Source organism: Amblyraja radiata, chromosome 2, assembly GCF_010909765.2.
Source record: "Amblyraja radiata isolate CabotCenter1 chromosome 2, sAmbRad1.1.pri, whole genome shotgun sequence".
NCBI lineage: Eukaryota > Metazoa > Chordata > Chondrichthyes > Rajiformes > Rajidae > Amblyraja > Amblyraja radiata.
This window is the reverse complement of record NC_045957.1, coordinates 16,886,607-16,902,242: the sequence shown is the minus strand read 5'-3', so window position 1 is coordinate 16,902,242 and position 15,636 is coordinate 16,886,607. Positions and strand designations below refer to the sequence as shown.

General features: G+C 43.1%; 1 protein-coding gene across 1 annotated transcript in view; it reads left to right on the top strand.

Moving 5' to 3' along the window:
* Window positions 1–11,928, top strand: part of asns (asparagine synthetase (glutamine-hydrolyzing)) — a 51,856-nt gene extending 39,928 nt beyond the window's left edge. Inside the window, exons 9-12 of the mRNA XM_033042207.1 lie at window positions 6,489–6,589; window positions 7,906–7,987; window positions 8,073–8,228; window positions 11,478–11,928. Of these exons, the coding sequence (XP_032898098.1) occupies window positions 6,489–6,589; window positions 7,906–7,987; window positions 8,073–8,228; window positions 11,478–11,723 (585 nt within the window). The 3' untranslated portion in view covers window positions 11,724–11,928. The remainder of the gene's footprint in view (window positions 1–6,488; window positions 6,590–7,905; window positions 7,988–8,072; window positions 8,229–11,477) is intronic.
* Window positions 11,929–15,636: the final 3,708 nt, after the last annotated feature.

The following is a 15,636-nucleotide window of genomic DNA, read 5'->3' as shown; positions in this document are numbered from 1 at the left end:
TGCTGGAGGGAGGGGGAGGGACTATAAAACCAGGAAGTGGTGTGCCTCACTCCCTCTGCAAGATGGATGAAGCCAAGGGTCACGTCTCTATGAGCTCTGAATAACACTGAACAAATGTCTACACAACTGTGAGTACCCTTAATGTGGTTTGAAAATGAAAATATGGTTTGTTTGAGGTAAAAGGCACTACCTGCAAATGGTTGTTCGGGTGCTTTGGCTTGAAGTTGAAAGGCACTACTTACTGTAAATGGTGGCTTGGGTGCTTTGACGAGGTTGAAAGGCAATACTTACTGCAAATGGTGGCTAGGGTGTTTTGGCTTGAAGTTGAAGCACTAATTACTGAAAATGATGGTGGGTGATTTGGCTGGAAGTTGAAAGGCACTTCTTACTGCAAATGGTGGCTTGGGTGCTTTGGCTTGAAGTTGAAAGGCACTACTTACTGCAAATGGTGGCATGAAGTTGAAAGGCACTACTTACTGCAAATGGTGGCAGATGCTTTGGCTTGAAGTTGAAAGGCACTACTTACTGCAAATGGTGGCTTGGGAGCTTTGGTTTAAAGTTGAAAGGCACTACTTACTTCAAATGGTGGCTTGGGAGCTTTGGCTTGAAGTTGAAAGGCACTACTTACTGCACATGGTGGCTTGGGTGCCTTGGCTTGAAGTTGAAAGGCACTAATTACTGCAAATGGTGGCGGGTGATTTGGCTTGAAGTTGAAAGGCACTTCTTACTGCAAATGGTGGCTTGGGTGCTTTGGCTTGAAGTTGAAAGGCACTACTTACTGCAAATGGTGGCATGCAGTTGAAAGGCACTACTTACTGCAAATGGTGGCTTGGGTGCTTTGGCTTGAAGTTGAAGCACTACTTACTGCAAATGGTGGCTTGGGTGCTTTGGCTTGAAGTTGAATAGCACTACTTACTGCAAATGGTGGCTTGGGTGCTTTGGCTTGAAGTTGAAAGGCACTACTCACTGCAAATGGTGGCTTGGGTGCTTTGGCTTGAAGTTGAAAGGCACTACTTACTGCAAATGGTGGCTTGGGTGCTTTGGCTTGAAGTTGAAAGGCACTACTTACTGCAAATGGTGACTTGGGTGCTTTGGCTTGAAGTTGAAAGGCACTATTTACTGCAAATGGCGGCTTGGGTCCTTTGGCTTGAAGTTAAAAGGCACTACTGCAAATGCACTTACTTCCTGTTTGCACTGTATATTGATTTAAGATAAAATGCTACCACTTGCTGCTGTGATTTTTGGCCATCTTACTCAGTCCCCCCCTCCGCTGAGCAGGTGCAGAGAATTCTTCCCATCAATGAAAAATAAGTGTTATTAGTGTTTAAAAAATGTTGAGAATCTCTCTCCTGTCAATCACGCCCTGAAAGCCACACCTTTTCCGGTGGGAGGGGGAGGGGTTATAAAACCCGGAAGTGTGGGTGTGGCTCAGTCTCTGCATGATGGGGGAATAAAGTATTTATTCCATCTATAAAACAAATGGAAGAGAGTAACAAAGAGCAAAACAAAGTACAAAAAAATGCTGCATCATCTTTTATGTACATAAAACAAACCTCATGGATTGTCAGCGTTTGCTCTTCTTTGACTTTTTGTGAGACACTGAATGTCTACTGAACTGTGAGGTTGGTGTTTTGTGTAGGTTTATGGTGGTTTCACCCTGCATCAAATGGTATGAAGCTGCATTTGAATTTGGTGGCCTTCGACCCTGCTTGAAGTGGAATGAAACTGCACTTGATTTCGGTGGCCTTGCATCCTGCCTGAAGTGGTTGGAAACTGCACTTTGAATTTGGTGGCCTTGCACCCTGCTCATGGTGGTAAGAAACTGCACTTGAATTTGGTGGCTTTGCACCCTGCTTGAAATGGTAGGAACATGGATTTGAATTTGGTGACCTTGCACCCTGCTTGAAATGGAATTTCAAGGAATAGTCATGAATAGTCACTGCCAGCCCACCAGCCGTGAGCTAGCTGCCAGCAGATCAGGCTTGAGGGACTGAGCTTCCACCCCAAGAACCCATACCAGCCCTCCAGAAAGCCCCCCCACTAGCCATCAATATTGGAATTGGTGGAGAGGTGGAATATTGCGTCGGGGGACCAACCCTCCCGTGTGAACATGGGACCCAATGGGTCCCACTTGGTCTAGTACATTACTAAAACTCTGATCTTATTATCTTCCGGTTTGGCGGCCTTCTTATTGCGCAAAAATAGTTTGCGATAGAGCTGCGATTTTTCACCAGTTCCCTCACTGTTCTCCTGCACTGCCAATGCACCAAGTTTCATTCCGATCGATTGAATGTAGAAGTTAGCGAGGTTTAAAAATCTTAAAAACCGCGCATGCGCAGATCAATCTCTTCTCCTGCCAGTCGGCGTCGCGTGCATTAGTCTCTTCCCCTGTCACTGCCCGGGATGGTCCGCCCCTTCCTGCACCTTTCTACCCCATTGCGTCTTTACTAGAGTGAGGGTGGCCGGCGGAGGTTTCCAACTGGACTTTCGGAGGGACCAGAAGCGGCCCAGCCCCAAGCGGCCCAGCCCCAAGCGGCCCAGCCCCAAGCGGCCCAGCCCCAAGCGGCCCAGCCCCAAGCGGCCCAGCCCCAAGCGGCCCAGCCCCAAGCGGCCCAGCCCCAAGCGGCCCAGCCCCAAGCGGCCCAGCCCCAAGCGGCCCCCAAGCAGCACAGCCCAGCCCCAAGCAGCACAGCCCAGCCCCAAGCAGCACAGCCCAGCCCCAAGCAGCACAGCCCAGCCCCAAGCAGCACAGCGCAGCCCCAAGCAGCACAGCCCAGCCCCAAGCAGCACAGCCCAGCCCCAAGCAGCAGTCCGGAAAGCGAAGACTCTGATCCCGGCGGAGGAGAACGATTAGCGACCAGCACCCGCTGTGAGTCCCCATCGCACCACCAATTCCAGCTATTACCCCTCTGGTTCCCCTCGCTGGCTCCTCCCCCCGCCCCCCGTGATGTCCCCCCTCTCCCCATGGCTCTTCCCTCGTCTTTTCTCTGAGCTCACTCCCCCCTCCCCCACAATCCCCCCACGTTGGACCAAATTTATTCAGGAATTTAATGGATATTACATATCTGATGTAGGCAGATGATCTAATTCACCCAAGCAATGGTTGTCACATCTTCGCCTCAGATGTGGAATAATAATGATACTGACACCATATTTACAGGTTACATTCCTTTGTCTCTGTGTTTATTATCTCCTCCGCCCGTGGCCTCCTGCATTAGCTTGCACAGCACATACCCTATCTGACCTCCAAGTCAGTTGATACCAAGGTCAAGATATTAGCATATCATTATCATGACTCATCGTCATGACATCCCTCCTTTACCAGAATTAAACTTCAAATTAATATGTATTCTTTCTAATATACTTTCCAATTAAATTCTTACAAAGCATAATTGTGTTTTCATTTGTGTTCCAATAACTCACGAAACAGATGCATTACAACTACAAAACAAATGTAACTTTTTACACTCTTGTAACATTAATAAACTTGATCATAATAAACAGTATCATAACAGTATCATAATAAACAGTGTTCTATTGACACAACTGCACAATCAAACAATTATTTACCCGTAAGAATTATTATGTTGGCTTATTAGCTAAATACAGCATAGCCTATGAAATACTAACTAAATACTAACTAAATACTAAATACAAATAAATTATTGTTTTCCCTTAATATAAATAATAACTTGTAGGCTTCCTTTGCCTTTAACCAAATGTCACATTCATCTGTATAATTACTAAGCAAAACTATAACCTATAACACAAAATCATCGTATCACTTGGGGATTCTGCTTTCACGTCTTTGTCCAACAGATGGCACAGAAGCATCAGAGCCTGTTGAATCTGCCAACGTGTTGTCACCCAGACACCTACTTTGCTCACCACCTGCATTGCAGCGTGCTGCCTCTGGAACTCTGGTCACAACCTCGGAAATGTCGTCTGGCCCCTCTGAATCAGTAGCTATTGGTGGATTTTGGGCTACCTCATTTTGAGTGTCTCTGGATATGTACTTTTTGACACTCGATACATTTCTCTTGTAGTTAACACCTTCTGGAGACTTAACTGTCACCACGCTGCCGCACCTCGATACAACGTTGTATGGCTGGCATTGGTAATGAGTGTCTATCTTACCGCCATCATCTCGCCTCACAAGCACGTCATCACTGGTGGGTTGCTCCTGCTTGTGATTTGGCATCCGTGACAGGTCTTGACAAAGTTTTCGGCATCTTTCTCACAACCTGGCCACCCCACATTTGCTATGCAAATTCTGTTTAGTACCGACGATGCCTAACTGTCGTTCATGAGCTAATGACACGATCCTTGGTCGTAGCAACTATGGATTCACCAATCTGCTACATCTCAGCAATCACTGACCAATTACACAAAATTCATCTTTTATGCAAACATATGCTTTGTAAGGGCATTGATCCCATTGACCACTGTGAATATGCTCTCTAATATCTTTCAGTTCAGGATCAAGTTCTGATTCCCTTCCAACTTCCTTCGTTGTCATGGCTCTTGGCGAATTGCGACAAATCGCACAAAGTTCTCTGCTTCATTTCTAGTGTGGATGTTGCTCTCAGCTGTTCATCCTTCAACAGTCTCGACAGCGGGTCCGCGATGTTTGCTTTCCCAGCAATGTGGCCTACTTTGTACTTGTACAGTTGGAGTCTCAGCACCCAACGTTTTATTCTGGCACATGGCTTAGAACTTGTTGAATATATCATTTCCAGCGGCTTGTGATCTGTAACAAGTTCAAATTCAATGCCGTACAAGTATAGAACCTTTCACAGGCCCACGCTAGCCCCAGTGCTTCTTTATCTGTTTGAGAATACCTTCTCTCCACGCTGGTTAAAGATCGACTGGCATATGCTATGATTCTGGGTCCATATGCATGTGTCTGTACTAACACTGCTCTTAAGCCGACCGGACTAGCATCTGCTATGACTTTTGTTGGTGCAGCTGGATCATAATATCCAAGGGTTTCTATACTCATTAGACATTTTGAATGCATGTCTCTGTTCACTACCAAACTCGAATTTTATGTCTTTCCTGGTCAACTTTCTCAACGGATCTGCCAGTGTAGCAAAATTTGGAATACATTTTGCACAATAACATTTTGCACCCACGATATCTATTTTAGTGAACACTTTATTGGTTGATAACTCTTGTAGCACCTCATCGACCGTAGGATTTGGGTGTCTTTCTCTAATTATTGCCTCATTGGCTCTCCTCATGTCAACGCACAGTCTGATGTCATCATTGGGTTTCAGCTCAATCACTACTGGACTCACCCATGGCGTCAAACGTTCAACTGGTTCAATAATGTCCTGATCAATCAACTCCTTGATTTTAGCTTCTACTTTTCCACAAAGTCCAAATGGCATTCTCCGCACCGGTTGAGCTATCGGTTTGACATTTTTATCAATGGCAAACTTCACTTGCCGTCCTTTCAATTTTCCAACCCCTTGGAATGCTGAATTAAATTCCTGCCTCATGTCATCATATGACTGCACTGAATTGACATGCACTCAGTTTGAGGCACTCCCAGCTCACGAGCTGTATTTCTACTCAGTAGAGGTTCTGCCTTCTCCTCCATCACCACAAATTCTGGTTCAGTTTTTCTATCTCCAACTTATACTTTAGTTGTGAAACAGACAATGGTCTGCAATGGTTTAGTTGCGGTGTATGGATATAACTTCCTAATACCTCCTTGATGTGCAATTGATTTTCTGCTGTTTCAAGCATTCCCAAAGTGATCTGTCAATTACATTGCTGTCGCAACCAGAATCTCCAATTAATGGCACTGTAACACCTCCGATGGTCACTGCAACTTTCTCGTGATGGCTCTCGTTCAAAGCAAAATGATAATTCCTTTTAACAGCATGCTCACCAGCTTCATCACTGTCTTCATCACTTCCGAAATCACCTTCTACGTGACAGACGTGACCCTTCTTTTTCTGCCAAGGACTCTTTCTTTTCACTGGACTTCCCTTTCTTGTTGTAATCACTTGTCTTGTCCCTGGTCTTACTTTTACATTTCTTTGTCTCCACATTTCCTACATGTTCTACCTTTTGCTGGACAACATGCATCTTTCCATATGTGACCCTTGTTGCCACACCTGTAACTCGATCTCATGTTCAGGCTTACATCTTGGTCTACCATACAACAGCCAGTTAACTTGCCCAGTCTTGGAATCTTTCAATTTCATGCTATGAAATTGTTCCTCAACAGCTTCCAGTGCCACTGCAATCAACAAAGCATCTTGTTGGTACCTTCCAGATGTGTTGCAGCATTTAATCAGATTCTAAGCTTTCTTCATCCACTGTCTTTTCCTCGTGCTGTCCTTTATTAAACAGATTTCAAATATCTCTTCTTCTGTTGACCTTGCTCTTTGAAGTTAATGAAATTCACTGTTTTTTTAGATGGCAGTAATAAAGCTGTTCTGTAATTCATTCTTTGACAAACCATCATATTCTAGATTCCATCAGCTGAGGCAGCTGCGGAAGAAAGTACAAGACTTCTGAAGGACATGTACATCTATGATCTCCTACGCTCTGATAGGATTACTGCTGCACACGGGTAGTTTTTTTTTCCTGTTTTTCATCAGTAACCATGAGATAAAAGACTAGTAAAATGTGGGTGATACATACAAGAAAGACTTTATCAGCATGTAGAAACAGGAATTAAAGCACAACACATTTTAATTGCAGATCATAAGTCAACATTTTAACACTGGTCAAGGTTATACCCCAAACACTATTGTTAACCTTGACTATAAACCTTGCATTCAATATGAATAGTAAACTGTACAATTTCAGGTAAGCTCCATTTCCTGCCTGCTTTCCTCTCCCCTTCTGATCCATATGGCCTCTCACCTTCCTCCTGTTTTTTTCCACCCTCATCCCTCTTGCATTCCGCTATTTCCCAGATTCATAGTCCTCTCCACCTACTTCCATCTGCTTATCCTCCACGCAATAACCCTACTGGGTCCCTCCCCATGTTGTTCCCTATGTCCATCATCCCACCTTTACCTGTGATGGTCACCGCCCTAACTTATCAGATTCCAGCATCTGCAAACTCCTGTGTTTCCACATCACCTTGCGCTCACTGTCTCTACCTTCACCCTCCCCTCCAGCATCTGGCTCCATCTGCCCCTCAACCACCTTTTATTTATTTTCTTCTCAGTTTATACATTTTATCCACCAGTTACTATTTCCCAACTCCACCCCTCCCTCTCCCCACCATGCACCATCTATCCATCATCCCATGATTCTATCTATTACCTGCCAGCCCCTTCTCATCCCCTACCTCTCATCTCATTATATTGGTTCTCTCCCCTCTCTGCTTTCAGTCTTGATGCGGGGCCTCGATCTGAAGGGTTGATCATCCCTCTGCCTCTATAGAAGCTGCCTGGCCCACTGAGCTCTTCTAGCAGTGTGTTTTTGGCTCCAGATTCCAGCGTCTGCAGTGTCTTGTGCCTCCACTATTGCTAATCTGCCTTTCACATTCAGAAACTGTGTGGAGATTTTAAGGAATCATTATATGCAGTGGTAGCACACTTCCTTCAAATTGGAAGGTTATTGATTCAAGGGCCCCCGGAGACCTGGACATGTAATCTAGACTCCTGGCATTCCGTCTCAGAAGTACCAGTATTGTCACCGAGTCAAGTGTGAAATTTTATCCTCTAGTTAGTTTCTAATTGATAGAGCTATGTTGCACAATTTTGAGTTTGTGCCCATATTGGAGAAAGAAAATCTCAAATAGCTACCCATAAACAACAAAATATTATTCTACTTTTTATATGTTTTAACGTAACTGTGCATAGGATGGTACATTTTTCAAACATCTTGGGTAATGCATGTTTAGTACTCGTGACATGTTGTGTTTTTGCTTAGGTTGGAAGTTAGAGTTCCATTTTTGGATCATCAATTTGCATCCTACTTCCTGTCACTTCCACCAGAAGCAAGGGCACCAAAGGTACTCAAACTCTCATTGAACCATAGAATGTAACCTTGGTTAAAATATACATTGGATGTGTCACAATCTTTCAATTAATGTTAAGAACGGAATAGAAAAATGTATTCTACGCAAGTCATTTGAAGACACAGACCTCATACCACGTGATATACTGTGGAGACCAAAAATGCCTTTTGGTGAAGGAGTTTCTTCCGTCAAGAGGACATGGCTCAGCATATTGGAGGACTATGTGGAAACTCAGGTATGCAAATTGTTCATGGTGAAAATCAGTGCACTGCACTTATTTATAGCTGAACGAATAGATCACTAATTACATTTCGCAAGATCTTGTTAGAAAAGGGAACAAGACAATGGAGAAAGAAGAAAGGGGCATCAATATAAAGTACCTTGTCTACCATAAGTAATTCCTTGTTATTATTTCTAATTATAAAGCAAAAAGCTAGAAATCAATTTTAATGCGCTGAAGAAAGATTGCCAAATTAAAATGTTCAGGAAGTTTAATTTAGATCAATTCTCATTATGTAATTTCACAGAATATAACAGATGGAAGGAACCATTTTTTCAATTATGCATTTCCAGCTCTTTAGTAAAGCTACCCCATTAATCCCATTCCTCCATTGTTTCCCTTTCCCCTCCAAATTTTATCCAATTACCTTCTGAAAACTACTATTGAATCAGCTTCCACCAGCCCTACTGCTGTATCATAGACATAGAAACATAGAAAATAGGTGCAGGAGTAGGCCATTCGGCCCTTCGAGCCTGCACCGCCATTCAATATGATCATGGCTGATCATCCAACTCAGTATCCTGTACCTGCTTTCTCTCCATACCCCCTGATCCCTTTAGCCACAAGGGCCACATCTAACTCCCTCTTAAATATAGCCAATGAACTGGCCTCAACTACATTCTGTGGCAGAGAATTCCAGAGATTCACCACTCTCTGTGTAAAAAATGTTTTCCTCATCGCAGTCCTAAAAGATTTCCCCTTTATCCTTAAACTGTGACCCCTTGTTCTGGACTTCCCCAACATCGGGAACAATCTTCCTGCATCTAGCCTGTCCAACCACTTAAAAATGTTGTAAGTTTCTATAAGATCCCCCCTCAATCTTCTAAATTCTAGCGAGTACAAGCCGAGTCTATCCAGTCTTTCTTCATATGAAAGTCCTGACATCCCAGGAATCAGTCTGGTGAACCATCTCTGTACTCCCTCTATGGCAAGAATGTCCTTCCTCAGATTAGGAGACCATAACTGTACGCAATACTCCAGGTGTGGTCTCACCAAGACCCTGTACAACTGCAGTAGAACCTCCCTGCTCCTATACTCAAATCCTTTTGCTATGAATGCTAACATACCATTCGCTTTCTTCACTGCCCGCTACACCTGCATGCCTACTTTCAATGACTGGTGTACCATGACACCCAGGTCTCGTTGCATCTCCCCTTTTCCTAATCGGCCACCATTCAGATAATAGTCTACTTTCCTGTTTTTGCCACCAAAGTGGATAACTTCACATTTATCCACATTATACTGCATCTGCCTTGCATTTGCCCCCTCACCCAGCCTATCCAAGTCATCTTGCAGCCTCCTAGCATCCTCCTCACAGCTAACACTGCCCCCCAGCTTCGTGTCATCCGCAAACTTGGAGATGTTGCATTCAATTCCCTCGTCCAAATCATTAATAATATTGTAAATAACTGGGGTCCCAGCACTGAGCCTTGCGGTACCCCACTAGTCACTGCCTGCCATTCTGAAAAGGACCCGTTTACTCCTAGTCTTTGCTTCCTGTCTGCAAGCCAGTTCTCTATCCACATCAATATTGAACCCCCAATACCATGTGCTTTAAGTTTGTATACTAATCTCTTATGTGGGACCTTGTCGAAAGCCTTCTGAAAGTCCAGATATAACACATCCACTGGTTATCCACTCTACCAGTTACATCCTCGAAAAATTCTATAAGATTCGTCAGACATGATTTACCTTTCATAAATCCATGCCGACTTTGTCCAATGATTTCACCACTTTCCAAATGTGCTGCTATCCCATCTTTAATAACTGACTCTAGCAGTTTCCCCACGACTGATGTTAGACTAACTGGTCTGTTATTTCCCGTTTTCTCTCTCCCTCCCTTTTTAAAAAGTGGGGTTACATTCCAGATTCCACAATTTTAAACAACTGTTTTTGAATCTCTACTTTATTCACCATTTACTATAATTTTTTTGTCTTTAATGCCAATTTCTATTGCTTACTTGATCGTGATTTTGAAACATTGATATTGACTTCACTAACGAAACCTTTCAGTGGCTTCCTGACATTTACTCTGATACTCCATCTATGACTCCAAGGAAATGAATTCATTCTTAACAGCTTTCTTAATTTCTCCATCCAGTTCCAACTGACCTCTCTCTGTTTGTCCTCTGAGACATTTTTTTTAATGAGGTCTAACATAAGCATGAGGAAGTATTTTCATTCTCTGAATAGGCATAGTTATCGACTCCTGGGCACAAGAATGCATCCAAGAATTTCAGGCAACCATCCATCTCCATTTGTATAACAACTGGTCTGTTGTGATGAAGGTCGTCAACCCGTAACGTTAACCGTTTCCTTGTCTCCATAAATACAATCTATCGTGCTGCATTTTACCTGCATAATCTTTTCAATTTTAAACTTCATTCCTGTATCTGATTTACATTTCCTACATACGATTTTGGAAGTTCATAACTGATTGAGTCCTAGGTCTCCTCCATTGTCAGAGTGAGGCCAAACCCAAATTGGAGGAACAGCATCTCATATTTCATTTGCACAGCTGACAGCCCAGTGATGTGAACATTGATTTCTCTCACTTCAGGAAGCCACGACATTCCCTCTCTTTCTATCCCTTCCCCACCCAAGTATCACCAGCTTCTCATTTTCACCCTACAAACAGCTAACAATGGCATATTTATCATCGTTACTTTTTTGCATATCTTTCATTCATTGTTCTTTATCTCTCCACATCACCGTCTATATATCTCGTTTTCCTTATCCCTAACCAGTCTGAAGAAGGGTCTCGACCTGAAATGTCACCCATTCCTACTCTCCAGAGATGCTGCCTGTCCCGCTGAGTTACTCCAGCTTTTTGTGTCTATCTTCGAGTTAAGATTCAAGCTTAGTTTAGCTACCATGAATGTTTACTCCAGTTTCTATTTAACATCCTTAAGTTTAATAGATGAGAATCTGAAGATGTTTAAATATATTTCTAGTTTGGTTTGTCTCAGTTAGTTGTCCAATGGTCATAGTAATAGGCATTTAATTTGTTCCACGTGAGTGTCTGTCAAACACTAATTATGTTGATTTCCTCAGGAAAGTTTATTGTTGATCAATTACTCTTTATATTTAACAGTTTTAGTGGGAATGTAAAATTCGTGATTATTTGATTTGGGTGTTGTGCAGCAAATTACTAGCATGAAAATGTAAGCAAATAAATAATTAACATTCCATTTATTTATTAAGGTTGAAGACCATCACTTTGAGAATGCAGCAGAAAGGTTTCCTTTTAATCCACCAAATACAAAGCAATGCTATTTCTACCGTCAGATCTTTGAAAGGTTTTTCCCAGGATGTGCCGGTTGGATTCCATATTACTGGAATGCTGGATACAAGGTTTTACCAGTTTGTGCAATATCTAAAGAAGAGGACAATTCTACTGAAGACCAAAGGAAGCACAGTTGTACCAATGGACATGCATTAGTCCAATAGGATTATTGCTTACTAAAAATGGCTTTACAAAAAAGACTGGAACCACAGATTAGTGGAAGATAGTCCTTACCAACGATGAATTCATCAAATAATAGGAATCATAGCATTAACTAGTAAATGTTCAGGGAGGTGAAGGCAGGGGCAAAAGGGGAACTACTAATCTATTAGCCTAATGTTAGTGAAAGGAAATTGCTGGAATCTGTGAAGAAGGATATAATAATACTGGTGCATGGGGCAGGGATTTAGATTCTTAGATCACTGGGATCTGTTTTGGGGTAAGGGGGAACTGTACAAAAGGGACGGATTGCATCTTAACATGTGTGGGACCAGCATTCTGGCAGGCAGGTTTGCCACTGCTACACGGGTGGTTTTAAACTGAATAAGGGGGGTGGGGTGTCGAATGGGCTAGTGGAGGATGGAGTTAAAGGGAAAGGGTTTCTTAAATGTGTGAGCGTAGAGACAGAGGGGTGTAAAATGAGGGTAGAAGCAATAGGTAGCAAGGTGAAAAGTAAAAGTGGCAGGCCGGAAAATCCAGGGCAAAAATCAAAAAGGGCCACTTTTCAACAAAATTGTATAAGGGGTAAGAGTGTTGTAAAAACAAGCCTGAAGGCTTTGTGTCTCAATGCAAGGAGCATTCGTAATAAGGTGGATGAGTTGAATGTGCAGATAGCTATTAATGACTATGATATAGTTGGGATCACGGAGACATGGCTCCAGGGTGACCAAGGCTGGGAGCTGAACATCCAGGGATATTCAATATTCAGGAGGGATAGAGAGAAAGGAAAAGGAGGTGGGGTAGCGTTGCTGATTAGAGAGGAGATTAACGCAATGGAAAGGAAGGACATTAGTTTGCAGAATGTGGAATCGGTATGGGTAGAGCTGCGAAACACTAAGGGCAGAAAACGCTGGTGGGTGTTGTGTACAGGCCACCTAACAGTAGTAGTGAAGTTGGAGATGGTATCAAACAGGAAATTAGAAATGCGTGCGACAAAGGCAAAACCGTTATAATGGGTGACTTCAATCTACATATAGATTGGGTGAATCAAATTGGCAGGGGTGCTGAGGAAGAGGATTTTTTGGAATGTATGCGGGATAGTTATCTAAATCAACATGTAGAGGAACCAACGAGAGAGCAGGCTATTTTAGACTGGGTATTGAGTAATGAGGAAGGGTTAGTTAGCAGTCTTGTTGTACGTGCCCCCTTGGGCAAGAGTGACCATAATATGGTTGAGTTCTTCATTAGGATGGAGAGTGACATTGTTAATTCAGAAACAATGGTTCTGAACTTAAAGAAAGGTAACTTTGAGGGTATGAGACGTGAATTGGCCAAGATTGAATGGCAATTAATTCTAAAAGGGTTGACGGTGGATATGCAATGGAAGACATTTAAAGACTGCATGGATGAACTACAAAAATTGTTCATCCCAGTTTGGCAAAAGAATAAATCAGGGAAGGTAGTGCATCCGTGGATAACAAGGGAAATCAGGGATAGTATCAAAGCGAAGGATGATGCATACAAATTAGCCAGAAAAAGCAGCATACCGGAGGACTGGGAGAAATTCAGAGACCAGCAGAGGAGGACAAAGGGCTTAATTAGGAAAGGAAAAATAGATTATGAAAGAAAACTGGCAGGGAACATAAAAACTGACTGCAAAAGTTTTTATAGATATGTGAAAAGAAAGAGATTAGTTAAAACAAATGTAGGTCCCTTGCAGTCAGAAACAGGTGAGTTGATCATGGGGAACAAGGATATGGCGGACCAATTCAATAACTACTTTGGTTCCGTCTTCACTAAGGAAGACATAAATAATCTGCCGGAAATAGCAGGGGACCGCGGGTCAAAGGAGTTGGAGGAATTGACTGAAATCCAGGTTAGCCGGGAAGTGGTGTTGGGTAAATTAAATGGATTAAAGGCCGATAAATCCCCAGGGCCAGATAGGCTGCATCCCAGAGTACTTAAGGAAGTAGCTCCAGAAATAGTGGATGCATTAGTAATAATCTTTCAAAACTCTTTAGATTCTGGAGTAGTTCCTGAGGATTGGCGGGTAGCAAACGTAACCCCACTTTTTAAGAAGGGAGGGAGAGAGAAAACGGGGAATTACAGACCCGTTAGTCTAACATCGGTAGTGGGGAAACTGCTAGAGTCAGTTATTAAAGATGGGATAGCAGCACATTTGGAAAGTGGTGAAATCATTGGACAAAGTCAGCATGGATTTACAAAAGGTAAATCATGTCTGACGAATCTTATAGAATTTTTCGAGGATGTAACTAGTAGCGTGGATAGGGGAGAACCAGTGGATGTGGTGTATCTGGACTTCCAGAAGGCTTTCGACAAGGTCCCACATAAGAGATTAGTTTACAAACTTAAAGCACACGGCATTGGGGGTTCAGTATTGATGTGGATAGAGAACTGGCTGGCAAACAGGAAGCAAAGAGTAGGAGTAAACGGGTCCTTTTCACAATGGCAGGCAGTGACTAGTGGGGTACCGCAAGGCTCAGTGCTGGGACCCCAGCTATTTACAATATATATTAATGATCTGGATGAGGGAATTGTATGCAACATCTCCAAGTTTGCAGATGACACAAAGCTGGGGGGCAGTGTTAGCTGTGAGGAGGATGCTAGGAGGCTGTAAGGTGACTTGGATAGGCTGGGTGAGTGGGCAAATGCATGGCAGATGCAGTATAATGTGGATAAATGTGAGGTTATCCACTTTGGTGGCAAAAAGAGAAAAGTAGACTATTATCTGAATGGTGGCCGATTAGGAAAAGGGGAGATGCAACGAGAACTGGGTGTCATGGTACACCAGTCATTGAAAGTAGGCATGCAGGTGCAGCAGGCAGTGAATAAAGCGAATGGTATGTTAGCATTCATAGCAAAAGGATTTGAGTATAGGAGCAGGGAGGTTCTACTGCTGTTGTACAGGGTCTTGGTGAGACCACACCTGGAGTATTGCGTACAGTTTTGGTCTCCAAATCTGAGGAAGGACATTATTGCCATAGAGGGAGTGCAGAGAAGGTTCACCAGACTGATTCCTGGGATGTCAGGACTGTCTTATGAAGAAAGACTGGATAGACTTGGTTTATACTCTCTAGAATTTAGGAGATTGAGAGGGGATCTTATAGAAACTTACAAAATTCTTAAGGGGTTGGACAGGCTAGATGCAGGAAGATTGCTCCCGATGTTGGGGAAGTCCAGGACAAGGGGTCACAGCTTAAGGATAAGGGGGAAATCCTTTAAAACCGAGATGAGAAGAACTTTTTTCACACAGAGAGTGGTGAATCTCTGGAACTCCCTGCCACAGAGGGTAGTCGAGGCCAGTTCATTGGCTATATTTAAGAGGGAGTTAGATGTGGCCCTTGTGGCTAAGGGGATCAGAGGGTATGGAGAGAAGGCAGGTACGGGATACTGAGTTGGATGATCAGCCATGATCATATTGAATGGCGGTGCAGGCTAGAAGGGCCGGATGGCCTACTCCTGCACCTAATTTCTATGTTTCTATGTTTCTAATAACAGAAACACCTTGAAAATAATGATAGAATTGAGCAATAGACAAAAATGCTGGAGAAACACAACGGGTGAGGCAGCATGTATGGAGTGAAGGAAATAGGCAACGTTTCGGGACGAAACCCTCCTTCAAAAGGAGGAATATAGCTTTGGATAGGGCAAGAATGGTAATGAAAAGGAAAGATATTCAGAAGGGATGGGTGGTGGGCATTGGGAAGAAAGATGGTAATGATAATCAAATATATTGTGCAGCAGTAAAATATAATGTTAATATAGTAGATCCTCCAGAGGCAGAATGATAGAAAAAAAATGGGGCGACTAGAATTGCTCAAACGTTGCCTAACCAAAACTTAATGCAACACAAGTTCCTGACTCTTATACTCAAGGCCAGCATGCCATATACATTCT